The sequence below is a fragment of the Colius striatus genome, chromosome 2, assembly GCF_028858725.1.
Source record: "Colius striatus isolate bColStr4 chromosome 2, bColStr4.1.hap1, whole genome shotgun sequence".
In the NCBI taxonomy this organism is placed as follows: domain Eukaryota; kingdom Metazoa; phylum Chordata; class Aves; order Coliiformes; family Coliidae; genus Colius; species Colius striatus.
In genome coordinates, this window is record NC_084760.1 from 47,177,602 (window position 1) to 47,202,890 (window position 25,289).

The 25,289-nt window shown below is 55.1% G+C and overlaps 2 protein-coding genes across 2 annotated transcripts in view; both read right to left on the reverse strand.

Moving 5' to 3' along the window:
* Nucleotides 1-554: 554 nt before the first annotated feature.
* Nucleotides 555-7,670, reverse strand: GAREM2 (GRB2 associated regulator of MAPK1 subtype 2). The gene is made up of 6 exons (XM_061990106.1): nucleotides 7,555-7,670; nucleotides 6,062-6,202; nucleotides 4,397-4,527; nucleotides 2,488-3,597; nucleotides 1,719-1,900; nucleotides 555-1,613 (listed from the first exon to the last, which is right to left on the reverse strand). Exons 1-6 carry the CDS (start codon nucleotides 7,664-7,666, stop codon nucleotides 809-811), a joined length of 2,481 nt encoding a protein of 826 aa, XP_061846090.1. The 5' UTR covers nucleotides 7,667-7,670; the 3' UTR covers nucleotides 555-808.
* A 4,858-nt stretch (nucleotides 7,671-12,528) lies between these two features.
* The window catches only part of RAB10 (RAB10, member RAS oncogene family), a 50,009-nt gene continuing 37,248 nt past the window's right edge, over nucleotides 12,529-25,289 (reverse strand). The window contains exons 3-6 of the mRNA XM_061990260.1: nucleotides 21,192-21,330; nucleotides 15,562-15,651; nucleotides 15,022-15,123; nucleotides 12,529-12,969 (exon numbers count right to left, since the gene is read on the reverse strand). Of these exons, the coding sequence (XP_061846244.1) occupies nucleotides 12,886-12,969; nucleotides 15,022-15,123; nucleotides 15,562-15,651; nucleotides 21,192-21,330 (415 nt within the window). The 3' untranslated portion in view covers nucleotides 12,529-12,885. The remainder of the gene's footprint in view (nucleotides 12,970-15,021; nucleotides 15,124-15,561; nucleotides 15,652-21,191; nucleotides 21,331-25,289) is intronic.

Below are 25,289 nucleotides of genomic sequence, written 5' to 3' on the forward strand. Positions count from 1 at the left end.
GCTTTAAATGTCTCTGCACCTGGCACTGATTTCAGAGCTGGCTCAGTCTCCTCCTGCCCAGCTCTGTGTCCCCAGCCTTCTCCTGGGGCCAGGACCTGGGGATGTTGCTCTCTTCCTGTTGCTTCTGTGCTCATTTCTCAAAGCCACCTGGTCAAAAGGGTGCTGAGATATCACCTCCTCCTGCCTCTGCCTCCTGCTGCTGCAGGGAGGGCTGAGGGAAGGTGGGAGAGCTGAGCTGTGCCCCCGAGGGTCCCTGCGGTGGGGTTGGGGAGCTCAGGGGTCTGTGCAGCACCTCAGCGTCAGCCCTGAGAGTGCTGGGGACTTGGGGTGATCTCTGCCTCCCTTCCTCAGGGTGGGCTGTGGCACTCGGGCTGGGGAGGCTTTCATCCAGGCCCCTAGAATCACCCTGGGAGGCACACAGCCCAGAGCAGGAGCCACGAGTCCCTTGCCAGGAGGTGGGAAGGGTGTGCAGGGATGGAGGTGTCCCCCTGAGCCCCTTTCCTCCTCCTCCCCCAGCATGGGGCTTCTCCAGTGGCTCATTTCTCTCCCAAACATTTATTACGCTAATCCACAAGGATTAAGTTAAACCAGTCAGCACAAACTCCAGTATTTTCCAGCCTTTTTGGGCCAAAATTACTGTCCAGTGTTAAAGGGGGGAGGGCTGAGCAATAGGGCCGAGCTGCGGAGGAGGAGGAAGAAGACCCTCAGGCTGTGGGCACAGCCGCGGCAAGGGGAGGCAGTGCCGTGGGAGTCCGTGTCGTGTCTTCCCCCTCCACCTCCCAGTCCCAGGGGGGTCCCTGGTTGGCATTTAGATTTTGGGGCGCCAGCCCTTGATGAACTGCATGATCTTCTTCACCTGGAGCTTGGTGAGGCGGAAGTCGTCGGCCAGGATCTCCTCGCTGAGCTGCACGAAGATGCTGCCGTCGATGCGCTCGCGGGCGAAGAAGCTGACGACGTCCTCGGAGAGGCCGATGAAGCGCAGGCACTTGGAGACCTCCTCCAGCGAGAGGGCCGAGAGGTCGGCGGGCGGTAACCAAGGAGAGCCGTCCCCGCAGGGCCGGGGGGCGGGCGGCGGGGCTCCCGCCTCGCCCCGCGTCGCCGGCACCTCGATGAGCCCCTGCGCCACGTACAGGCGGGTGACGCCGCCCTCGGCCCCGCGCAGCACGATCCCGTCCCCCTCGAAGCTCTTGGGGGGGCGGGGAGGTGCTGCCGGCTCCTCGGCGGGGGCGAAGGGCTCCGGCGAGGAGGAGGAGGAGGGAGGGGCGGATGGGGCCGAAGGCTTCGGCCACTCGGGGTTCTCCAGCCACTCGGAGGACGGACCGGCGAAGGGGTTGAGCGCTCCGAAAGGGGCGAAGCGCTTTTGGGGGTGAGGGGGTTTGAGGCGGGGACAGCTGCGGAAGGGTTTGAGGGGAGGCTCGGACCCTGGGCAGCCGCTGCCCGCCTCGGCGTAAGCCCAGGGGTCCGACCAGGAGGCGGAGGCGGGGGGCTGCGTGGCGGCGGGCAGCGGGCGCCCAGGGGGGTCCCCGGCTTTGCAGTCGCCCCAAGTGCAGGGGTAGCAGTACAGGGAGTAGGCGTCGGGCGAGGGCGAGCCGCTGCCGCTCCGCGGGGCCGACCTGCGGGGAAGGGGAGCGGCGCCGTCACCCCGGCACTGCGTGTGTGTGTCCCGTCCCCCCTCTCCCGGTCCCCACAGCGGCACCCCCTCGGCCGGAGCCACTCACCCGTCGTGGAGCCCCGAGGAGTAGTAGGAGAGGCTGGGGCTGGGCGAGGGAGCTGGCGGCAGCTTCGGGCAGCGCAGGCCCGCCGGGGGGCTGTGGGGCGCCGGGGGGCTGCAGGGTGCGGGGAGGCGGCTGCCCCGGGGCGGCACCGGGGGTGCGTTCAGCAGCCGACACTCCTCCTTTACCTGGAAGGGGGATGAGTGCCGTCAGGGGCCCCGTCACGGTAGGATCTGCCCCTCCCGTCCCGACCCACGGCTGGAGCGGGGCTCGGGACAGCCAGCCCCGATTGTACCGTGAAGCTCTGGGTACCGACGGCGAGCCCCAGAGAACTGCGCACTCCGTGGGCAGGAGCCAAAAAAATGTGGATACTCCACGGCAAAGGGGAGCCTGAAATTGTGGGCACCCCACGATGCAGGGGAGCCCTGGAAAGATGGGGTTAGAAGGGTGTCCTGAGGATTCAGGTACCCCTCTGGTAATGGGAAGCTCTGGGGAACTGTGTGCCCCATGGTGCCAGGGAGCCCCAGAGGCTCTGGGTGACTGGGGAGGGACCCTGGAGCCAGGGGATGGGGCTCCCAGCCCCACAGCACCCGGGGAAGGGGTTGGGCTGGTTGTGCCGTGGGACTGGCTGTGCCCTGGAGCCGTGTGCCATGGGGCTGACTGTGCCACGAAGCCGGCTGCCCGGCCGTAGCGGTGCGCCACCCCCGGCCGGACCGGCCGCCGGGACCCCCGGGCACCATCCCCCACCGCCGAGGGCGGGACCACGTGCTCTTACCGCCTCGGATTTGGGTGGCACGGGGGGCGGGGTGTCCCCGCGGGGCTCGTCCCCGGGCGCGCCGCGGCGGTGCGGGGAGCCCCGCGGGGTGACGGTCCCGAAGGAGACGAGGTCGTGGCGGACGCTGCCCGGCTCGCAGCAGCCCTCCGGGCTGGGGTTGCTCCAGAGCTCCTCGTAGGGGATCTCCAGCGGCTCCTGAGTCCTGAACTCGGGCTCGGCCCAGTCGGGCGTCATGTACTCGCGGTCGGGGTCCGGGAAGTCGGGTAGCGGCGGGCGCGGGGAGCCGCGAGCGACGCCCCGAGGGGGCTGGCAGCGGGCGGGGGGCTCCCGGGGCGCCGCGGCGCTGCAGGCGCAGAGGGAGAGGCGCTGGAGGGGTTGGCTGAGCTCGTCCCGGGCGCAGGCGGGCAGGCAGAGCCGCAGGCGCCGCGGGCTGCCGCAGTCCTCCGAAAAATCCGGTTTGGCCTCCCGCACCGCCCGCGAGTACTCGTCGGGGTTGAAGCGGTCGTGGCAATAGGCAGCGCTGTCGCGCAGCAGCTTCTCCAGCTGCGGGTCGCCGGCCAGGAGCCCCTCGGGCAGCTGGAAGCGGGGCATGTCGGTCAGTAGGAGGAAGTGGAAAGGCACCAGCTCGTCCCGGCGCAGGATGCAGCAGAGCACCACCGTCTTGGAGATGATGCCGACCAGCTTGTAGCAGTGTCCCTCGCGGATGGCGTGCAGGTCGTAGGGGTTGCGGGCCGGGCGGGTGGGCACGGCCACGTTGACAGGGAGCCGCACCTTCTCGATGATGCTGCGGATGGTGTGCTCGCCCTCCTGCAGCCGCAGCTCCAGCGGGCTGCGGGTGCTGAAGCGGCCCTTGCACTGGAAGGGCAGGCTGAGGCTCTCGTTGGTGCGGTGGTTCATGCAGATCAGGCAGGGCATCTTGCCCTTCACCTGCCTGGCCCCCGCCGCCGGCGCCGCCTTGCCCAGCTTCCGCAGGATGCTGTTGAAGCGCGACTTCTCCTTCACCGTTTTGGCGCAGAGGATCTCGGCTTGGCCCATCAGCGTCAGCTCGTCCCCCGCGTGCAGTGTGAAGTTGTACACCTCGCTGTCCTCACTGAACTCCCCCGACACCACCTGCCCCGGCACAGCCGCGCCGTGGGACCTGCTGTCCCGGCACTGCCCCCTGCCTCCCACCACCATCCCGTAATGTGCCGCTGCTGTGTCCTGATGCCACAACAACAACCCTTGAAGTTCCACCACCGACAGCCCTTCATGTCCACAACTACCTCACCATCCCTCTAATCGCTCCTGACATCTGACCACCTCCCACAACATCCTACCACCTCCCCTCGATGTCCCACCACCATGCCCTCATTCCCACCACTGTCTCTTGCTGTCCTGCTGTTCTCTGCTCATCTCCCACCACCGACTCCCACTTTCCCACTACCCCTCCTTATTCCCACCATGATGTCCCACCACTCACCTCATTGTCCTTCTATTCTTTCCTGATGTCCCACCACTACCTACAGTGTGCCTACCCGTGATGTCCCACCACCATCCTCTGACTCTCATCATCATCCCTTGCTATCCTACTGTCATCTCCTGGTCTCTCACCACCAACCCCCACTTTACCCCAACCACCTCCTTATTCCCACCACCTACCCCAGACATCCCACCACCATCCCTTGCTGGCCCACTGTCCTCTCCTGATGTCCGACCACTACCCTTGATGTCCCCCCACCGTTCCCTGGTGTCCCACCACCATCCCTTTCTTGCCCACCACCCTGTCCTGATGTCCCACCACCATCCCGTGCTGCCTCACCAGCACTCCCTGACAACCACCTGCTGTCCCCGGATGTCCCCCACCATTCCCCGCTGCCCCACCAGTCTCCCCTGCTGTCCCAGCACCATCCCCAGCTGTCCCCACACTGACCTTCACACTGAAGGTGATGGCCTCCATGACAAAGACACGGTCTGGGAAGATGCTGGCCACCTCCTCCACACTGTTGAAGTACTGCACGGGCTCACGGATGTCCCGGTCCTGGTCCAGAAGCTTGAACTTCCCTGCATAGGACAGACAAAGCTGCAGTGATGAGAGGGGCCCATCTCCAGTGCTCAGCCCCAGGGACTCCCTGTGAACCACCTTGGGGCCAACACAGCCCTCCAGGATGAGCCAGGGGCCCCATTATTTTGGGGGACAATCTCTGTGGGCTTTGCCCAGTGTGTCCAAGTGCTGCAGGGGGGCACCAGAGCAGCCCCCACACCTGCACTCCACACACACAGGGTCAAGGGGGGTAGTTTGAGGTAGAACAAAGCACAAAGCTCTGGGCACCTGGGTGTCTCAGCCCCCCTCAGAGCTGCAGAGACCCCCTCAAAGTGGCACTGTGGCTGAAGGAACCTGTCTGGAGCAGGCCCAGAGGAGTAGCCAACAGTGCCAGGAGCACTCATTTCCCCCCTGAAACCCAACCCCAGTCCTCAGGTGGGAGACCACAGGGAAGGAGACTGAGGGGGGCTCAGCAGCAGCTATGGCTGTGGAGGCGAAGGCAGGAGTGGGGAGGGGGGGCAGGGTGGGCTGCATCCGGCAGCAAAACAGCCGCTGTTGGCATCACCCAGCGCTGCCGGACCTGAGGGGAATATTAATCCCCCTCAGTGGCTGCTGCCGGCCCCGTGGCGAGCGGTGCAAGAGCCACAGTGGCCCCTCCCCGGCCATGGACCCTTGACAGGGACGCGAAAATCAGTAGAGTTGCAGTGTCGGAGCTGGGGGGGGCCCAGCCAAGCCCCTGGAGCCGCTTAACACGCTGACTGGGCCTCCCTTCCTCAGCCCCCCACCCCGGCTTGGGATGGGTGATTAACCCCTCCCCCGCTCCATTTCCCATTATTTATTTATTAGCAGACTCATTACCGCCACGCTGAGCACTTAGAGGGGGCATTAAGGCTCTTGCTATGGCGGCGGCCGCCGCCGGCATCTCAGCACCATCGTCTGCATCGCCAGCCCCAGCCTGTCCCCGGCCCTGTCCCCATCCTCATCCCCACTCCCATTCCTGTCCTTGTCCCATCCCCATCCTGTTCCATCCCATCTTCATCCCCATCCCTGTTCCCATTCCCACTGCTTTCCTCAGCTCCATCCCATGCCCATCCCCATCTCCATGTTCATCTGTGTCTCATCCCTGTGCTTGTCCCCATCTCCATCTGTCCCATCCCATCTCATCCCCATCACTGTCCCATCCAGTCCTATCTGCATCCCCATCCTTGTCCCCATCCTCCACCTGTCTCGCTCCCATTATCATCCTCTCCTCCCTTGTCCCCATCCCACTCCCTCTCCTATCCCTGTCCTCATTCCACCCCCATCGCTGTCCCATCCCCATTCCTGTCCTTGTCGCCATCCCATTCCTGCCCCATCCCTGCCCCTCCACCCCACGCCCTCCCGGCTTCAGGCAGAGTGGGGGAGAGGGCAGCCCCCCCAAACAGAGCACCCCATCCCCTAGACTGGGCCACACTGGAGAAGCCCCAGTTCAGCCGCTGGAGCCAGAGGGGGGGACATGGAAACAGTGACACTCCCCCTGTCCCCACCCACCGTGCCCCGACCGCTGCCCCCCACCTGGGTACTGGAGAGGGATATCGATTTTGGGGCCGATGACGTAGTGTCCCTCCTCCAGGCTGTGAGCCGTCACCGTCGTCCACTGCCGGCAGGAGTGGACCAGCAGCACGTCCTGGGCGCTCACCCCCTCCACGCGCTCGCCTGGGGGGGCACAGGGCCGTCAGCACCCGGCGACCCCCCCCCGCTCCCTGGGGCACCCGGCGGGGGCCGCCCGGGGGCCGGAGGGACGGCCGCAGGGATGAGCAGGTGCCCGCTGCCAAGAGCCACCAGTTGCCCGGGAAACAATTTCTTTGTCCCCCCTGAAAAGCTGCAGCCGCTGCAAACAAGAAGTTTATTGAGCCGGGGACAGCACAGGCCCCCCCCGCCCCGCTTCCCGCTGCTGCCCCCACCCCCCGCTCTTCCCACTCTGCGCCCAAGGATGGACCCTGATGGGGGGCACCCCAGGCACGGCCCCCCCGGGGTGACCTGCGCTGCTGCCTGGGCACTCTCAGCACCTCCTTACTCCCCTCAACCCCTGCGGGGGGTCACAGTCAGGGACCCCCTCCCAGCCCAGCTGTGTCCTGGGGAGGGTGCACACGGGCACACGGTGGCTCTGAGCCCCTGCCAGCCTGGTGCCACCAGTGTGTCCCAGGAAGGGGTGATGGGGACAATCAGAGACCAGGCTTACGGCTGGGGGCGGTGAGGCGGCCTGGACCCCACACAACCAACCCCCAGCACACCAGCCTTCCTCCTTCCTTCTTACTCATCCCTCCAATCTTCCTCCCTCCTCCTCTTCATCCCTCCAGCCTTCCCTTCTCCTCTTCCTCCCCCATCCAGCCTTCCTTCCTCGTCCTCACCCCTCTAGTATTCCCTCTCCCTCCTCCTCATCCTTCCAGCCTTCCTTCCTCCTCTTCCCCATCCCTCTAGCCTCTCTCCCTCCTCCTCCTCACCTCTCCAGCCTTCCTATCTCCCACCTTGCTCCTTCACCCCCCATCCCACCACCCAGTCTTACTCCTTCCCTCCTCCTCCTCCTCCTCCTCCTCCAACAACTCTCCAGCCTTACTCCCTCCTCCCTGTCCCTCCGCCTTCTACCCCTCCCTTCAGCCTTCCTCACTTCTCTCCATCACTCCCTCCCTCCTGGTCCCTCCAGCCTTCCTCCCCCTCTCCTCCTCAACCTCTTCATCCTTCCTCTCCCCCTCCTTCTCGTCCCTCTGGCCTCCTTCCCTCCCTCTTCCTCCTCCCCACTACTCCGTCTTCCCTCCTCCTGGTCCTTCCAGCCTTCCTCCCTCCTTCCTCCTCCTCCCCATCACTCCAGCCTCCCTCCTCTTCGTCCCTCTCGCCTTCCTCCCCTCTCTTTTGCCTCTCCATCCTTCCTCGCTCCCTCTTCCCCATCACTCCAGCCTCCCTCCCTCCTCCTCCTCATCCCTCCAGCTTTCATCTCCCCTTCCGTACTTCATCCCTCCCTCCCTGCCTCCCTCCCTCCCACCGCGGCCTCCCCCGGCCCGGCCGCTCACCCTGCCCCAGGCAGACGAGGGTGGGCAGCCGGCACTGGCTGACGATGGCGTCGAGGGGCATCGCCGCGGGGCTCCACCGGAGCCGGGCCAGCCCCGCCGCCAGCTTCTCCATCGCATCGCATCGCGGCTCAGGCCGGCCCCGGGCCGCGGGGGGGGCGGGCGGCCGCGCCGGGCTCCATCGCCGCCGGCGGGCCGGGGCCGGGGCCGGGGGCGGGGGGCGGGGGGGCAGCCCGGGAGCCGCCCCCCGCCCGCCCCTGGCCCCTCCTGCCCGCCCGCCTCGGCAGGCGGGACCCCCCCGCACCCCCCTCCGCGCCGGGGGCGGGGGGAGGCGGCGGCGGCGGCGGCGGCGGCGGGCGGGGGGGGGGACCCCGGCGGGGACACCCTCCCGCACCCCCCCGGGTCGGCCGACCCCCCGAGGCGGGGGTTGCTCCCGGGGGGAAAGGCGGAGCTGCTCGCCCAGGGCTACCGGGGAGGCTTAGCCCCGCCGCCTCGGGTCCCTCGGCGAGTACCGGGGTTGCTCCGCTTCCTTTGGCCGTCGAAAGAGCGGGGGACCCCTGCCGCACCCCCCTCCTCCCCGCCCCGTACCGGTGCCGGCGCGTGCGGAGCCGCAGGGATTCCGCAAGGAGACACGGAGGATGGAAGCGATGAGACTTGGGGGTCTGCGGGGGAAGGAGCCGGGCGGAGGAGCCCGATGCCGCCCTACACCTCCCCCGTGCCCCCCCGGGACCCTTCGCTCCAGCGCCGCCGCAAAGACCCGAGACACGAATGGCACTGGCACGGGGAGCGGGGATTTCCCCCCTCCAGGGACAGCAGCACGGCGGGGGACGCGACGCCCGGCTGTTGTCCCCCGAGTACCCCCAGGCATAGCGCGGGGCTCCGGCCTGACACCCCGACTCGGCGCAGTGGTGGGTCCGGGGAGTGTTATGGGGAGGAGGGGTCTCAAAGGTGCCGTGGAAGCAGCAGCGGGGGCCGCCGGAGCGAAGGACAAACGTGTTGGGACACACAAAAATGTCCCAGAGTAAGGAGGGATGGGGAAGGAAGGGGGACGGGGACGGAGTGGGGATGTGCGTGGAGCAGAGACGGGGATGCAGCAGGGGCGAGGATGGAACCGGGAAGGAGCAAGGACGGGGATGGAACAGGGATGGGGAAGGAGCGGGGACAGGGAAGGGGCAGGGATGGAGCAGAGATGGGGAAGGAGGAGGGACAGGCATAGAGCAGGGAGGTGGATGGAACAGGGATGGGGAAGGAGCCGGTAGAGGGACGGAACAGGGACAGGGATGGAACTGGGAACGAGCATGAATGGGGACAGAGTAGGGATAGGGATGGAGCAGGGATGGGGATAGATCAGGGGCGGGGATGGAGCAGGGACGAGGATGGAACAGAGATGGGGAAGGAGCAGGGACAATGCAGCAGCAGGAAGATGAGGAAAGACTCCGGACTCTCTGAGGGAGTGACTCTGACAAGCAGGACACTGAGAGCTATCCGTGGGGGAGGTCCCTGCCGGGTCCCCGAGGCCCCCTGGGACCCCCTGGCACAAGCCACGGGCAGTCCTCATGCCGACGGCCTCGGCTCTTTCAGCAGTGACCTGGCCAGGGACAAACCCTTCCCTCCCCACCGCATAACACGGTTGAGCCGCGGGGCTTGGGGAGGATCCAGGATTGCCGAGTTACTCCCCACGTCCTCCTGGGAAGGGGCTGCACCCGCAGCCCTGACACGCTCGGGGCCGCAGCGGCAGCTTTGGCAGCACCACCCCCTCTCTCCCGGTTACCGACACCATGGCAGCGGGAGCAGAGCAGCAGAAGCACGTCCGCCAGCCGCCCCCGCCGTTCGCGGCGCCTGGCATCCCCGCACGCTCCCGCTGCCCGCGGGCAGGAGCTCGGGGAGCGGCGCCCGGCCGGGGAGAAGGGGGCCGGTCCCGCTCCGTGGGGAAGGACGGCGGCTCAGAGGCTGCTGGAACAGCCCTGGGGGCTGCGGGGAGTGGGAAACCCGGCCCCGAGTTCACACCTGCATCCGAGGGATGGGCTTGGAACCACCGCGTCCCTTAAACGCACCGGTAAAGGTCCCCTGAGAGGAGCCGGAGACCCCCGGGGCACTGGCCGGCTCCGGCTGTACCCCCAAACCCTGGCAGCACCGCGTCTTGCTCTTGGAAAATAACAGCCTGAAGCTCTTCTGTAGAAAAGACAGAAGAGCTCTGCCCTCAGCCAACCAGCCTCCGAGCAGCAGAGAGCAGCTTGTGCCTCCCAGGGCTCATCGGTGTGAGGTGCAAAAGCAGCAGCAGCCCAAAGCTGTTCTGCAGCCCCCAGGCTCGAGGGGAGGTCTCACTCTGTACCCCGGCACCCGGGGAGGGGGGAAAGGGGATGGAACAGGGCCGAGGAAGTGACCAATGCAAGTTTATAAAAGCTTTTATTTGCTCTTGGTACGACCAAGAATGGGACAGTGATCTTTTTATACAATTTGATACAGTAAGTGGTACAAAAAGAATGTGTTTTTAAATAAAAAGCCAGAGTGGAGTAGCAAAAATATTAAAAGATTAAGTAAAAAATTGTAGGCATGGGGATTAATCCTGGACCTTCCCTTGCTGCTGCTGTTTCCACCAGCCGAGGGGGAGGGCCCAAGCGCCGCTCTGCCCCCGGCCCCGCGCCGCCTGGAGAGATGCAGCCTCGGGCTTTGAGTTTCTCATCACCAATTTAATCGAGTAACAGACTTTTTGATTTTAAATTTATTGTTTGCCGTACAATCAGGTAGTGCTGGGCCTTCCTCCCCGGGCCGGGCTGCCTGAAGCTCCCCCAGCGCAGCGGCACCGGGGCGCGGGGCGAGCAGCTTTCACCTCCTTTTCCAGGCTCAGTCCCACACCCAGGGCTGGGGAGGGGGGGGGGGGTGTCTTCCAAGTCGAGGCTTCACAAGCAGTTAGTTTGCTAAGCTAGCAGGAAATAAAGTTACTGCAAATTCCTCCAACATGATGATGATGATGATGATGATTAGCATTACTTTACTTTTAGCGTCTGGGGCGACGCACGTTGCTCGCTCCTCCTCGTCTGGGCCTTGCGCTCCACTCCCCCACACCAACTCAAGCTGAGTCCCACAAGGGCAGACTGAGGGGTTTGACAGGAACAGAAGTAGACCAACTAGAAATAGCTCAGTTTATTCACTGGGGAAGGAGAAGAGGAGCAAGGAGCACCAGCGAGTGGCCTGTTGTCTACCTGTTGGCTACACAGCGGCTACAAGGGAGCCCGAGGGACTTACACAGAGGGAGACAATCCCCTCGAAGCAAATAAAAAGCTCATGGTCAAAACAAGGATTATACAAAAACACCTCAACCAACCTTGATGTATATTTCTCCATTTTTTCCCTTTTTGATCACGTTAGAAAGTGCAGGTTTAACTGAAAGGAAGCAGCACTCTATTTACAAGGCCGACGGTGCGGGAGGGGAGAAGGGTGACGGTGCCGACGCAGCCCCCGCGCCCCACGGCCACTCGACTGGAAGGGTTAACACAGACAGAGACCAAATGAGGGATACAGAGGAAAAGGCAGACACTTCTCCTACACAGAGGAAAAGGGAGACACCTCGGTCCAGTCACTACCCGGGAGGCCGCTCTGAACTAGAAGGTCAAATGTTAAAACACCATTGTTTCATTAACATTGAATCAGTGTTATTCACGACTCGAATCATTTGCCAGAGAGAGTCCAAAACCCAAGTGGGCAAGAGTGAGGCAGGAGCTTGTCCCACTTTGGAGGAGTAAAGCGAGGCTTGGAGAGGAAAAAGAGACACAAAACATCTCTTTTTGTCCTTGGTTGGAGCCGCTCTCCTACGAGGTGTTTTAAACGCAGGGGAGCTGTCGACAGAGTCTGACTGGCAGCCCTTAACCCCCCTCCTCTCCTCTCCTTTCCTTTCAGGGGTCATCACCCCACTGGGCAGGGAAAGAGGTGAGCTGGACGAGCAGTCAAGCCCAAGAGGGGCTGAGCAGCACCCCCCAGACCGCCCCAAGTCCACCCCGACTCGAGTGCCACCGACTCAGCTTTTGTAACACTGGAAAACTTAAAAGCTTTCGGGGAGGTAATAAATTAAACTGCCAACTTTCTGATCTTTTTGTTCTGAAACCTTATTTTCACTCAGCCTTTTGCTGGGCTCCTGAACTGTAAGAGAGAACTTAAAAGTTGGTGTTAACTGCTGTCAGTTTGGGGAATCGCATGTTATATTCATACACATAAAGTCGACAACCACATCACCCTCCATAGAAAACTAGTGCATGCAAAGAACTCTTCCCTATCATAAACCCCAACGGCTATGCAGGAGGAGAGAGAGGAGAGATACTAGTGAACTGACATGGGCTAGAGGGGAATTAGTAGGTAATCTTCCACATTTTTCTTTAAATCTTTTTACCTTGAAAAGCTAAAATCAGTGCTTTGTATGAAACTTTTGGCAAACGTACGGCGTTGCCTTTCCATGAACACGTCACACCATGAAGAAATGCAAATCAAAGCAGCATGCAGGCGAAAAGGAAAGGGCTGGAGAAAGAAAATGGCAGCAGGAACGGTTTCTGATGGCTAGATCACCAAAGAGGAGACAGAGCAGATTAAATGTAGGGTTGTTTTGTTGTTTGGGTTTTGTCGGGTTTTTTTTGTGGGTTTGTTTTTCGTTTTTGTTTTGCACCACCCTTTGTCCTCGATGCACGACACCAACAATCACAGAAAGCAATCACTAAAGAGTTGGGGGGGGAGGGTTTGAAAATGGCCACGTAGGGATGGTATGTCTCCTGCACATGCTTCCACCAGAGGAAAAGGAAAAAAAAAACCAATCCAGAAAAAAAGAGAAACCAAAAAGTTCCTTTCCACATAAGGCACAGGACAAAATAAACCCCATTCACAGACTCAAGGCGAAGATGAGTGCTCTTTTTTTGTTTGCTGATGCATCTAGAGAACAGGGTGACTCAAGCACATGAGCCGTGAGAGAAAATTCCACCGTTGTCCAAAAGAAATTGTTAATTCTAACTTTTATTCTTATACAATTTGCAGAGTTGAGTTGAATACGATTGCTCTATGTTGTCACGTCGGGAGGAACGGGACTATAATACAACCAAAACGTAGTGGTAAGTCGAGCAGGTACATTAAAAATAAAAACATATGAAGTCAACGGAGATGATTTTTCTAGACATGTGGTTGAGAAGAAAAATTAAAGTAGGCAAGCTGTCCTAAACAGAAAACCCAGGGGGGATAGGAGCTTGTTAAGATGAGGAACAAAACATTGGTTTAAGGTTAAAAACGGGCAGAGTGGTTTGTTTTGCAGCGAGAAAAAAGGGGCGGCGGATGGCGATTGGTGATATAGGAGAAGGTTCAGCAACACTTGCTCTTCCAGCCCGTCACCCCACCTCCACTGCTGATATCTACATTTTCACTGTTGGGCTCTTTTACAGGGGTCTGCAATGAGACAAGTGAAAAGAGTCAGATCTTGAGAGACTGCGAAACCAAGTAGTCATGAGCGGAGGAGGAGACGGCGGCTCACAGCGAGACTCACATCACCAAACACCGTTATGAACAAACGAGGGACAAAGGGGCTACACAGAAATGTAGGGAACCCTCCCCCCCTCCAGCAAAAGTCTGCAAAACAAGAGGCTTTTGGGTTTGTTTCAAATAAACGACAACCAGAAAGCTGGAACATCTACCCCCCCACACACGCACTCTTGCACCTGGACCACGCCAAAGTCAATGGAAACTATTTCAAGCGATGCTGGGACTTTGGTGGGTGAGTAAATCCCAGCGTGCAACTCACACAAGCTGCAGTTACATTATGCAAAATAAAAAGCTTCAAAGAAGGGTTGTTCAAAAACTTCTGCCTTCCAGTGAATCGGGACAGTAGTTTCTGAGGCAGAGGACAAAACTGACCAGTGTTTGCAACAGGGGTCGGAGCAGCACACAGACCCAAGGCAGGAGGTTAACATCTACTTGGAAAGTAGCTTAAACATCCCTGAGAACACTACGGCTTCCTCTCTAAGTTCCTCTTCTTATTCTCTTTGGCACAGAGCTGCCCTCCCAGTTCTTCACATAAATACACTCAAAAACGTACAGGATGAAAGAGTGGGTGTGACTGGTCAGCCTGAGCTCCTGTCTGCCAAAGGCCACGGGCTTGCACCCAGTTTCTCACACAGCTTGTCAAAAAACTGACGAAGAAACCACTCAGAGCTACAACAGTGAACCAGATGTTGTTGAGTAGATGGGTCTTGCTGAGGGGACTGGAACTCATGTCTGTGAGGAGGAAAGGCTGTGAGACCTGTGGCTGTTCAGCCTGGAGAAGAGAAGGCTGAGGGGGGACCTCATCAGTGCTGAGAAATCCCTAAAGGGTGGGTGTGGAGAGGATGGGGCCAGTGTTTGTTGTGTGGTGGCCAGTGCCAGGACAAGGGGTAAGGGGCACAAGCTGGAACCCAGCAAGTGCCAGTGGCACAGGAGAAACTTGTTTGGTGTGGAGGTGAGGGAGCCCTGGCCCAGGCTGCCCAGGGAGGGTGTGGAGGCTCCTTCTCGGGAGCCACCTGGCTTGTGTTCCTGTACCCCCTGATGGAGGGCAACCTGCCTGAGCAGGAAATTTGGGCTGCACGAGCTCTGCAGGAACATTCCAACCGCCATGATTCAGGGATTCTGAGTGTCACTGAGTTTCTGTGCTGGAATGGCATGAGCTGATGGTCAGTAGGAATGTGGTTATGCTATAAATCAAGCCATGGCCACGGGAGCACATCAGCTTGCTGCGACCAGGCCTGAAGTCACCCACGCACCCAGTCCACCTCAATCCTGCAGCAAAACAGTGGCAGCTACAAGAACCTGGTGCATTCTCTACTTATTAAAGGTGTAAAGGATGGAAGTATAGCAAATTCTGTAGACTGGGGCAGGTAGATTTAGGTACGGGCCATCTTTATGGTATGTGTTAGGAAGGGAAGACAAACACCAGGATGAACTGGTGATCCACGTTCTTCTCTCTGCTGCAATGCAATTGTCTGATTAAACCTCCAAGGAAGTGCAGAGGCTGAGAGGACTAATTGTTGGAAACAAGGCAGGCAGTGACAGAGCTCATTCATCTGTTCTATCAACCAGATCCAAACTCTTCCCAACGGGTGTTGGTGAGTTTTTAGACAATGCTGGGTGTTGATGGAGATGGCGGCAAGGAAGGACAATTGTCTTCCACACCAATCAAAATGTTTTAACTCCAAGCATGTGTACAGAACAATTATGAGTTTAAGGGCCAAACAACTACAGGTTTATGTCCTCTGTCTCTCTGATGTATACTACTCTCTCTAGATAGTGCCCCTACAACAATGAAACATCAAGCTTGAGCAGCTTTAGATGTACAACGCTTGTCCTGCAGGTACTTCTTGACCTCAGCATGCCGGAGGCAAGAGCTGCAACAATTCAGGTAAACGTCAAAAGCGAGAGAGATGAAATCTTAGGATATTTTTTTTCCAAAGAAACCCTGTAAGCACCTACCTTTCGAAGAATGTCTTCTGCTAACGTGAGGAATGCCTTCTCAATGTTTATATTTGCTTTTGCGCTAGTTTCGAAAAACCTAATCCCATGCTCCCTAGCAATCTAAACCAAAAGAGAGAGAGGAGAAGGTTAGTGCCACTGCACAGTCACTCCACAGGTGCTGCAGTGACTGTGACCCCACTGGAACCCGTTTCCAAGCACGCCACGTCCCCTCAGCTGCAGCAGACACCAGTAGCACTCGCTACACAATGCAGCTCAAAAGAAACTTCAGAACTTCATGCTTCAGAGACAGCAATGAATGTGTAATCCATCACAGGTCGGTGTCTGAGCAGAGGATGACAGGTGCCAACCAGCCCGTCTCATGGTAAGGAACCAAACAAAGGCTCTCTGAAAATGTTTAGTTATCAAAGAAATTGTAGCTGAACTCATTCCTTTTGTTTGCAAAGTAGCTTCTGAGGAAATGTTGCCCAGACTCAGACACCATCAGCAAACCCACCCACTTTGTTCCCTCCTCATCACAAGTTTTAGTCCAGCACTTACCTGTTCACCTTTTGCTTTAGGGACAACTCTTTTGTCTTCCATGTCACACTTGTTTCCTAACAGCATCCTCTCCACATCTTCATTGGCATGCTAAAACGAGACAGGGGATAGGTTCACACATCTCTCCCAAAGGGCAGGAAATATCTACTTCACTTCTCTATCTCCAGGCCGTTTGAAGTCCAGGCTAAAGTTTACAGGTGTTGGAGTTATGCACTTTCCTGACTCTTAACAGACTGCTGGTAATCCTTCTTCAGATAGCACCTTTAGACTAAATTGCTCATGTGACCTGAAGTGGAATGAGACAACAGCTCCCAGTTTGACAACACTATGCCATCCCAATGCCAGCTATTTTCTCCTTCCTTTTTATTTCTGTAGTTTAAGCGTCAAGTCTTCCTTCCGGAAAAAGACCAGTGCTGTTCTGGAACCCAGATCCTTCCAGTTAATGACACCAGCCTCCCAAATCTTCCTTAGTTTCCATTCAGCATTTAGAAAAGAATCAGCCTCCTGCCAGCTCTCAGAGGTGTTGGGTTTTGTGGGGGTTGACAGATATATGTGACATAAATCATGCTACAAAACATTACAGGTGTAGCGGGTTTGTGTGGGCAGGTTTTGGTAGCAGAGGGCTACAGGGGTGGCTACTTTAAACAAAGAGCTGCTGGAAACTTCCCCTGTGTGTGACAGGGCCAGTGCCAGTCACTTGCTCTGAGATGGACTCACCATTGACCAAAGCCGAGTCCATCAGCGATGGAGGTCTGACAGGTTGGAGAAGGGGAAGAAGTTGCTGTACAGAGGCAAAACTGCAGCAGCAGGAGGGAGTGAGAATGTCAGAACAACAGCTCCACAGACACCAAGGTCAGTGGAGAAGGAGGGAGAGGGGGTGCCTGGGCGCCAGAGCAGAGACTCCCCTGTGAGCTGTGGTGCAGCCCATGGTGAGGCAGCTGTGCCCCTGCAGCCATGGAGGCCACGGGGCAGCAGAGACCCACCTGAGCCCGGGGAGGACCCCACACTGCAGAGGGTGGGTGCCCGAGGGAGGCTGAGACCCCGTGGGAAGCCCACGCTGGAGCAAGTTCCTGGCAGGACCTGGGAGCCCCTGGAGAGAGGAGCCCAGGCTGGAGCAGGTTTGCTGTCAGGACTTGTGACCCAGTGGGGGACCCACACTGGAGCAGCTCGTTCCTGAGGGACTGTTTCCCTGTGGATGAGACCCACACTGGGGCAGTTTGTGAGGAACTGCAGCCTGTGGGAAGGATCCACGCTGGAGAAGTTAATGGAGAACTATCTCCCATGGGAGAGACCCCACAGTGTAGCAGTGGGAAGTGTGAGGAGGCCTCCCCCTGAGAGGAAGCAGCAGCAGAGACCATCTGTGATGGACTGACCATAACCCCCATTCCCCACCCCCCTGTGCTGCTGCTGCGGGGAGCACTTGTGAGCCATCTCACAGGACACGGAGAACCCACAGGTCTACAGTTGCCAACAATTCAAGTTCATGCCCTGGAGTGGCTCCAACTGCCCCTACTACTTTTTTGTGTTTAAAGGGTCCTTTGGATAGTTTTTTGTAAGTGTCTCTAGTGGCAAGGATGGTTTCAACCACTGCAAAGTCAAACAGACATGAAATTGGTAAAAAATAACCTCTTTTGCCTGTAATTCTGTTTAGAGAAGTCATTAAGTTAAACCACTGAAAGGAAATTACAGCTCTCCAGCATCATGCTGTTCCTCTGATATCACAGCCATCAGAGCAATCCCACTGGTCAGCTTTGTGCACTGGCTACCTTTGTGCTCTACCTACCTGCTATGTACTGGTCAGTGGAGTTGAGAAACCGATGTGGTGAAATGGAAGGCAGGCTGCGTGCCAAGCACAGCTAAAGAGGACATCACAAAGGGAAACCTGACATGAGCACCACACTAATGTTCAGGATCCAAAGAAATGCAGGAGCACACACATGGGGCATCACCATAATACTGCAAATGCGAGTGCCAGTGCTTTCTCAAGGAGTGTGGAATGAGCACATCTTGGCTGTGCAGTTACTGAGGTACTGCCAATATCCCTCATAGTAAAGAAAGAGAATGTCAAAAGTAGCCACAAGCCTAGCAGAAAAGTCCCAGCAGCCACAGCACAAAGCATCCCTTAAGTGGATAACTGAAGGACACTGAAACCTGCCATGAGAAGCTTCTTGGAAAGTCTAATCTGAATTTACTTTCACTTTAACAGTCTTAATGCCACTTCACAACAGCATTACTAATGCTACTGAGGGAAGAGGTGCCTTTACCCACTGCTCCTGCTCACAGGAACAACCTATTGGACATTCCTCAAGAGAATCACATACAGTTTTTTTCCTTCAGGTCACAATGAGGAAGAACTGGGCTCCCCAGTTCCAAAGAGACAGGGAACTGCTGGAGAGAGGCCAGTGAAGAGCTACTAAGATGCAGAGGGGACTGGAACATCTTTGTGAGGAGGAAAGGCTGCGGGACCTGGGGCTGTTCAGCCTGGAGGAGGCTGAGGGGGAATCTCATTTACAGAGTATATGTGGAGAGGATGGGGGCAGTGTTTGTTGTGTGGTGGCCAGTGCCAGGACAAGGGGTAAGGGGCAACAAGTTGGAACCCAGCAAGTGCCACTGGCACAGGGGGAGAAACTTGTTTGGTGTTGAGGTGAGGGAGCCCTGGCCCAGGCTGCCCAGGAAGGGTGCGGAGGCTCCTTCTTGGGAGGTTTCCAAACCTGCCTGGACATGTTCCTGTGCCCCCTGATGAAGGGGAACCTGCTTGAGCAGGTGCTTGTGCTGGATGAGCTCTGCAGGGCTCTGCCAACCCCCATGATTCAGGGATTCTGTGAAGAAGAACCAGAGGGGAAAAGTTAGATGAAGATACCTTGTAGAATAGGGCTCTGAAAATGTTACCTTTTCATGCAGAAACTGCTTACATAGCAACAGGGCTCTTTCAAATGCAATCAGCCCCAATGTACAAAACTGTGCACTTGAGCAACTCCACTAATTCCTACCAGACCAGAACAAAGGCACATGGCATAGCACACCTCTGTAGAACATGTGAACTTCAAATAATTCTGTCTTTTGCAAGGATGAAGGTGTAGCATCTCTAGTTTCCTGGCTATTTCTAAATCAAGGCTTAAGAACACTGTAGAAGATTTCCCTCGCACAGAACAGCAATTCAGAAGTGCTTCTTGACAATTCCCCTCCTTGAGAGAACACCCTTGGCACTCTTAACTCCTTGTAAAATCAAAGCACTTAGTCACTTCATTCACAACTATTGTTTGCAATAATCCTGTATGTGAGTGGGTAACACCTGCCACACATTTAGCAAGAAGCCTCAATGCTGCATCTGAAATCTCAGAGGATGACTTTACCCATGATTTCTGCAGACACACCCCATCAGTGAGTTTCTTCCATTAAAAAACAAAGGTTCCTCAACATCACTTACAAAGTCAAACATCACTTACAAAGCTGCAATAACTGTGTAGCCCTCACAACAAACCTGAGACACACCGTAGAGGGTTTGGATGACATGGGTTTAAAATCATGAGGTCAGGAAAACCCCTCAGCTCTCAGACACAATGGCATGAGTGACATCCATTACCCCACTTCCTGGATACTACTGAATATTTTAAACAAAGCAACTGTGGAATCTAAAGGCCTTGGTTTCAAGTTCACATTCAACTCATTGCAGAGTTTCTTCCTGTGCTGCCTTACTCCCCCGCTCACCGCCTTCTGTACCCACCAAAAACTGTGCCTTCACAGACACAGGAACATTTCCCATGTCTCATGCCAGGAAACTAAAAGTCCAAATACCACATCTTTTTTTTTCCTCTGGAAGAGCCTTTCACCAGCCACAATGCTTCACCTAGCAATGCCTGACAGCACCCACCTGCTGACTCTCAGTTCTACAGGGTCAGCTTTGGGATTTTTAGGTTTAGTCCATTTGGGAAGAAAAGCAAAGCTGACAGTTGTGCTGCATTGTGACATCTCAGAACTCCTGGGGAACGAACTCCTGGGAATCCAGGCACTAAATGTTTCCACATCAGTTTTGTCTGCTTCATTTGACCTTGCTTGAAATTCTACCAGCCCCCTTTTTTGATGGCACTCTGACAAGGACAGCAGTCAGCTACACAGGTTTGAGCAGTCTGCTAACACGAAACAGCAGCAGTTTGCTGTGCTACCTGTAAAAGCCATGATAAACTTGCAAATATTTCATGATGTTAGTTTTGAGGGAGCAGAGGTGATCATATTTAATGACCTTACACAATCATCCTTAGAAAACAGGTTAGTACTACAAGTGACGTATTCTATACAGTTACTCTGCAGCTGATGGCTTACTGTTGCTCTTCTGCACAGCACCTGGTGGTGGCAGCTCTTGAAATCTGCAACTCCTGGTAACTGGAATCCCAGAATGGTTTGGGTTGGAAGAGACCTTAAGGTTCACCCAGTTTCAACTCCCTGCTCCGGGCAAGGATACGTTCCACCAGACCAGGCTGCCCCAAGCCCCATCCAACCTGCCCTTGAACACTGACAGGGATGGAGCAGCCACAGCCTCTCTGGGAAACCTGTGCCAGGGCCTCACCACCCTCACAGCTTGGAAGAACTTCTTCCCAAGAGCTCATCTCAGTCTCCCCTCTGTCACTTTGGAGCCATCCCCCCTTGTCCTGTCCCTCCAGGCCCTGGCACAAAGTCCTTCTCAGCCTTTCTTGTCAGCCCTTTAGGGACTGGAGGCTGTTGGAAGGTCTCCCCGGAGCCTTCTCTTCTCCAGGCTGAACACCCCCAACTCTCTCAGTCTGTCTCCACAGCAGAGGGGCTCCAGCCCTCGCATCATCTCCGTGGCCTCCTCTGGACTCGCTCCATCAGCTCCATGTCCTTGTGCTGTTGGTGCCCAGAGCTGGAGGCAGCACTGCAGGGGGGTCTCCTCAGAGCAGAGCAGAGGGGCAGAATCCCCTCCCTCGCCCTGCTGATCACACTGCTGGGGATGCAGCCCAGGGCAGGGTTGGTTTTCCGGGCTGCCAGAGCACGTTGCTGGGTCATGTTGAGCTTTTCATCCACAAACACTCCTAAATCCTTCTCCTCAGGGTGGCTCTCCATCCACTCAACCCCAGCCTGTATTTGAGTTTAGGGCTGCCCCAACTCGTGTGCAGGACCTTGCCTTTGGCCTTGTTGAGCTCCATGACAGAGGTCCACCTCTCCAGGTCCCTCTGAATACCATCCCTTCTCTCAGTGTGTCGGCTGCACCACACAGCTCAGAGCTGTTGACAACTTGCTGAGGGTGCTCTCAATCCCATGGTCTGTGTCACTGATAACAATGTTAACCAGTGCTGTCTCAAAATGTATTCCTTACCTCTAAGCATTGTCCAGAAATAAATCAAAGTTTGCTCATGTGTGAATTTGACAATTTAGGATACTGCTAGCTCCTGTGTAGCACTGTAACCCTTCATGCCACTGTTGAAGAAAGAGTTGAGGGAGGGAATACAAGACATATGACACCCAAAAAACACTACTCAAATCCCTCTGTTGGTTTACACTACACCTTCCGCTGGGCAGAAACAGAAACTGCAATCCAGAAGCCTAGTTCTTTGAGACTCACCACATGCTTTATGGGTCACAACAAATATTTCTGAGATCTTACAGACATTACTCACCTCATCTATGTTTCTGAGCCACTTGCTGATGTTTTCAAAGCTCTTGGCGTTGGTGATGTCATATACTAGCATGATCCCCATGGCACCTCTGTAATAGGAGGTGGTGATGGTGTGAAATCGTTCCTGCCCTGCTGTGTCCCTGCAGAAAACAGACAAGAACACATATTGGAGGCAAGCTCTAAAGAACCCAGCATGGTTTGTCTATTAGACACACGTGAATGGCCCCTGCACTTCAGCACGACCAGGGCAGGTGTGACATTTTTGAAGAGCGGTGGGACATACTCCTCTGTACATCAGCTTCAGGGAAGACTTATTGCCTCCCAGATGGAGCTGAACACTCAAGGGGAAACTTCAGTAAGCCAGGCTCAAGAGGGTACAGAAACTTAAGGTTTGAAGTTTCTCTTTTGGATTTTACTTTGAAGGGGACTGTTTTTTTAAATACACATTTCAGATTCAATTATGAGAGAGACAAAAGACACTAGACTGCTAAACTGGGCTTACATGATGAAGGCAGCAGAAGATGAAGTTACTGGTGTACAGCAAAGCAGCAGGTTGCAGCCGGCCTGGTACCTTGCCACAATAAATAAACCTAATATGATATCATGGTACAAATTTGTTAATTTAAACTTCGTATTTTTAATGACAGCTTGAAACTTGCACCCAAAACAAGAAACTTTTATTGCTAAGCCTCATATCTCAGGGCTCCAGCAGTGAGATCCGGCAGTGGGAGCATCTGAACAACCCCAGAGATGTCACTGGCCCAGACACTCTCTCCTGTTATTGAACAGTTCTTCTGAAAAATACATTAAAAAAAAGCCACTTTAAAGCTTCATCACAATTTTAAAGTTAAATACCATAACCAGCCTGATCAGGCATGGTATAAACCCAGCTGACTCAGTACTCCAGCTTCTGGAGGAAGTTCCCAAAATGCTGCAGACTGTTCAGCAGTGCTGCTGTCAAAGACAGGAGAGTCTAGGACCACCATCAGCTATGACCTGACCCAACTATCCAGTCACACCACCGTGGAAAGGGATGGCTGAGGACATCCCTTTCCATTTCAGCAGCTGTTGAACAGCTAAGACAACCACTCAGTATTTTCTGAAACTCAAGACTTAACACTGAGATTTTGTTTTCAGATCATAGATACATAGAATGGTAGGGGTTCAAAGGGAACTACAAAGATCATTTTTATACAGATTTAACTTGATCTTACAAATGATTAGTCCTGAAACTTTAAATCAGAGTTTACAGATATACCGTAACATTAAATTGGTGATTTCCGTGATCAATTTTCATCATCTTGCTTATGCGAGATGAATGACAATATGTATTTTCCCATCTCATTCTGAGATCTTTGATGGAATGTGTGAAGACTTGGTTAAAGAAACCTGAAAGCTCATGAGAATTAAGAGTTAACTGCACAATCTACAGTGCCTTTCAGAGCATATAAACCTAATAGGTGACGTGTTTACAGGCAGTTTTCAGTGACACTAGTCATATCAGAAGGATATGGAGCTGTTGGAACAAGCCTAGAGGAGGCCACAGAGATGATGCGAGGGCTGGAGCCCCTCTGCTGTGGAGACAGACTGAGAGAGTTGGGGGTGTTAAGTCTGGAGAAGAGAAGGCTCCGGGGAGACCTTCCAGCAGCCTCCAGTCCCTAAAGGGCTGAAGTGACAGGGGAGACTGAGATGAGCTCTTGGTAAGAAGTTCTTCCATGCTGTGAAGGTGTTGAGGCCCTGGTAGAGGTTGTCCACAGAATTTGTGGCTGTCCCATCGCTGTCAGTGTTTAAGGGCAGGTTGGATGGGGTTTGCAGCAGCCTGGTCTGGTGGAAGATGTCTTTGTCCAGGGCAGGATGTTGGAAAAAGATGAGTTTTAAGATCTCTCCCACCCAAACCACTCTAGGATTTGATGACAAAGAAGGGTCAAAATTGTCTCCAAATTTAAATTAGTCTAAATTGAGATTGTCCACTCCCTAATCCCCTTCAGAAAGGCAAAGTGCTTCCTCTCTGACCCACAAATGCACATTTCCTTGCTCACAAACCAGTAACCTCAGAAAAGATGACAGAGTGCAGTTGAACTTGTTCAACATACTTCCCTCTTAAGTGTTCCTGAGGTCACATCAAATACCTTAGCAGAAGGCACCGAGTCCTGTGAAAACTCAGCTGTCCCCACTGTCCCACCATCTACAGCTGAACCACCAAATGCTGACTGTAGTTGCCAAATCAATTTCTTTAAGCACACACCGGATTTCTGGCCAAGTATCAGTTGCCAAATAGAAAGTAAATGAAAAGCAAATGAAAAGCCTTGAAATCTAAAGATGCCATGGAAGAAAAGTTCCTGAGATGCACAGAAATGCTTTACAAAGCTTCTTATGAAAGAGTCTTGCTCTGTTGGCTCAGCCCCAGATCAGAGTTTTCAGACTGACTGCTCCAAATCTTCTGTCTCCTCCTAGAAGATGACACACACCAGGAAAAGGACAAAGAGCAGAGCAGTAGGAGTAAGGGTAGGTCCTCAAGCACCACTTTGTTCAGAGATATTCTAACAAGTCATGCTGTGCAGAGATCTGCTCACTGGCAGCAGCCTCGAGAGGCGACTAGGCCATTCCCTGGCTCTACAAAGTATTCAGGCAGGGATACTCACATTAGTCCTGAAAGATGTCTAATATTCTGCTGGAGACCTCTGATGATTGCTGGCTTGAATCCCCCTTTCATTTCCTTTCTGACCTGTTAGACGCTTCTTCTGATGACACTGGGGTTTTCCTTAGCACAAAGTAAGGCCATCAGTCCTTGTCTTACCTTTCATAGGGAACTAGAGGAACTCATTCCCTTTCTTTATACAGCTGATTTTTCATACTCAAAGACAGCTCTTGCACCTTCTCTCTATTTTCACCTCAAACTCTTCAGACCTTACTCGCTGGCCAAAGGTCCAAGATACACAGCCTCACCTATTACTCTCTCTGGACTCCCTCCAATTTGTCCATGTCAACACAAAAACCAGGACACTCCTCCAGCTGAAGTCTCACCAGCCTCATACAGGAATATTTTCTAAAAGACTTGGGCAAGCCTGTTTACATGTCCCGTCCCCTCTCCTCACGACCAAGCAAGTTCTTCTGACATCTGAGTAATCGGTTACACGTACTCACCTTGGTAACTTTGCATTTGTCTCTGCTGAATTTCACAGGACCTTTTTCAACAACATTTCTCTAATCACTCTAGAGCAATCTGAATTATAATCCAGTCCTCAACCCAATTTATAGTTTGCAACTTCCTCTTTTCCTGCTTAGCTTTAAACGCAATAACCATACTCTCTACTCCCTTATCCCAACTCTCAACTCCCCTTATGCCATGCATTAAAGACAACATTGCCTGTCATGAAACTCAGGACAGACTCCTGCAAAGTATCTCCCTAGAACTCTTACCTACACATCGTTTACTTTCTCAGCCTGTGAGTTTTGCATCCACCTGACAGCAACTTCACTTAAGCCACGGTCCTCTATCAAACAGGATGGTGCCAGAAAAGCCTTACCAAAACCATCAAGACACACGGCACCTGCGCTTGCTCCCCGCATGACAGGGCCAGCAGCCACCACAGTGAGAACTCACATTGATTTGACACAACTTGGAGTTGACAATACTTAGTTGTTACTCATTGCTTGTCAGGTCCTATGTGCCTGCAACTAACTTAACTCCACTGTTTTTTCTGGCAACTGAAGCCAAGTTAATGGATGAAAACAAAGCTGGGGAGGGAAAAGGCAAAGAACCCAGAGTGTTTCCCCTCCTTTTTTGTTTTTAAAAGTAAGTACTATATTTGACCCTTCCCCTTCTTAATGGATTCTCCATTCATTATTCAGAGATAACTCTTAATGGATGTGAGATTAGAGAATGGACTGAAGCAAACAAGAGGAAATGAGTTATGGTTTTGAAACTGCCTTCAACTGATGAATCCACCCTGAGCAAACGGCACGAGACAATCACAGACCGCACTCCTTGTTTGCTGCCCTAGCCCTCAATCCTTTTGGGATTTGTCAGAATATGCTCCAAGCTCTGGGTGTGCAATAAATCCTCGGTGGAGGCAAAAACATTTGCGGAAGCTGGCTG

Bases quoted from the DNA above. Each gene is read 5' to 3' on its own strand.
- GAREM2 (XM_061990106.1), bottom strand. From the start codon at position 7,666: ATGGAGAAGCTGGCGGCGGGGCTGGCCCGGCTCCGGTGGAGCCCCGCG. The intron at 4,528-6,061 runs GTGGGGGGCAGC...TGTCCTATGCAG, and splicing joins TATCCCTCTCCAGTACCCAG to GGAAGTTCAAGCTTCTGGAC. The intron at 3,598-4,396 runs GTCAGTGTGGGG...GTGCCGGGGCAG, and splicing joins CCATCACCTTCAGTGTGAAG to GTGGTGTCGGGGGAGTTCAG.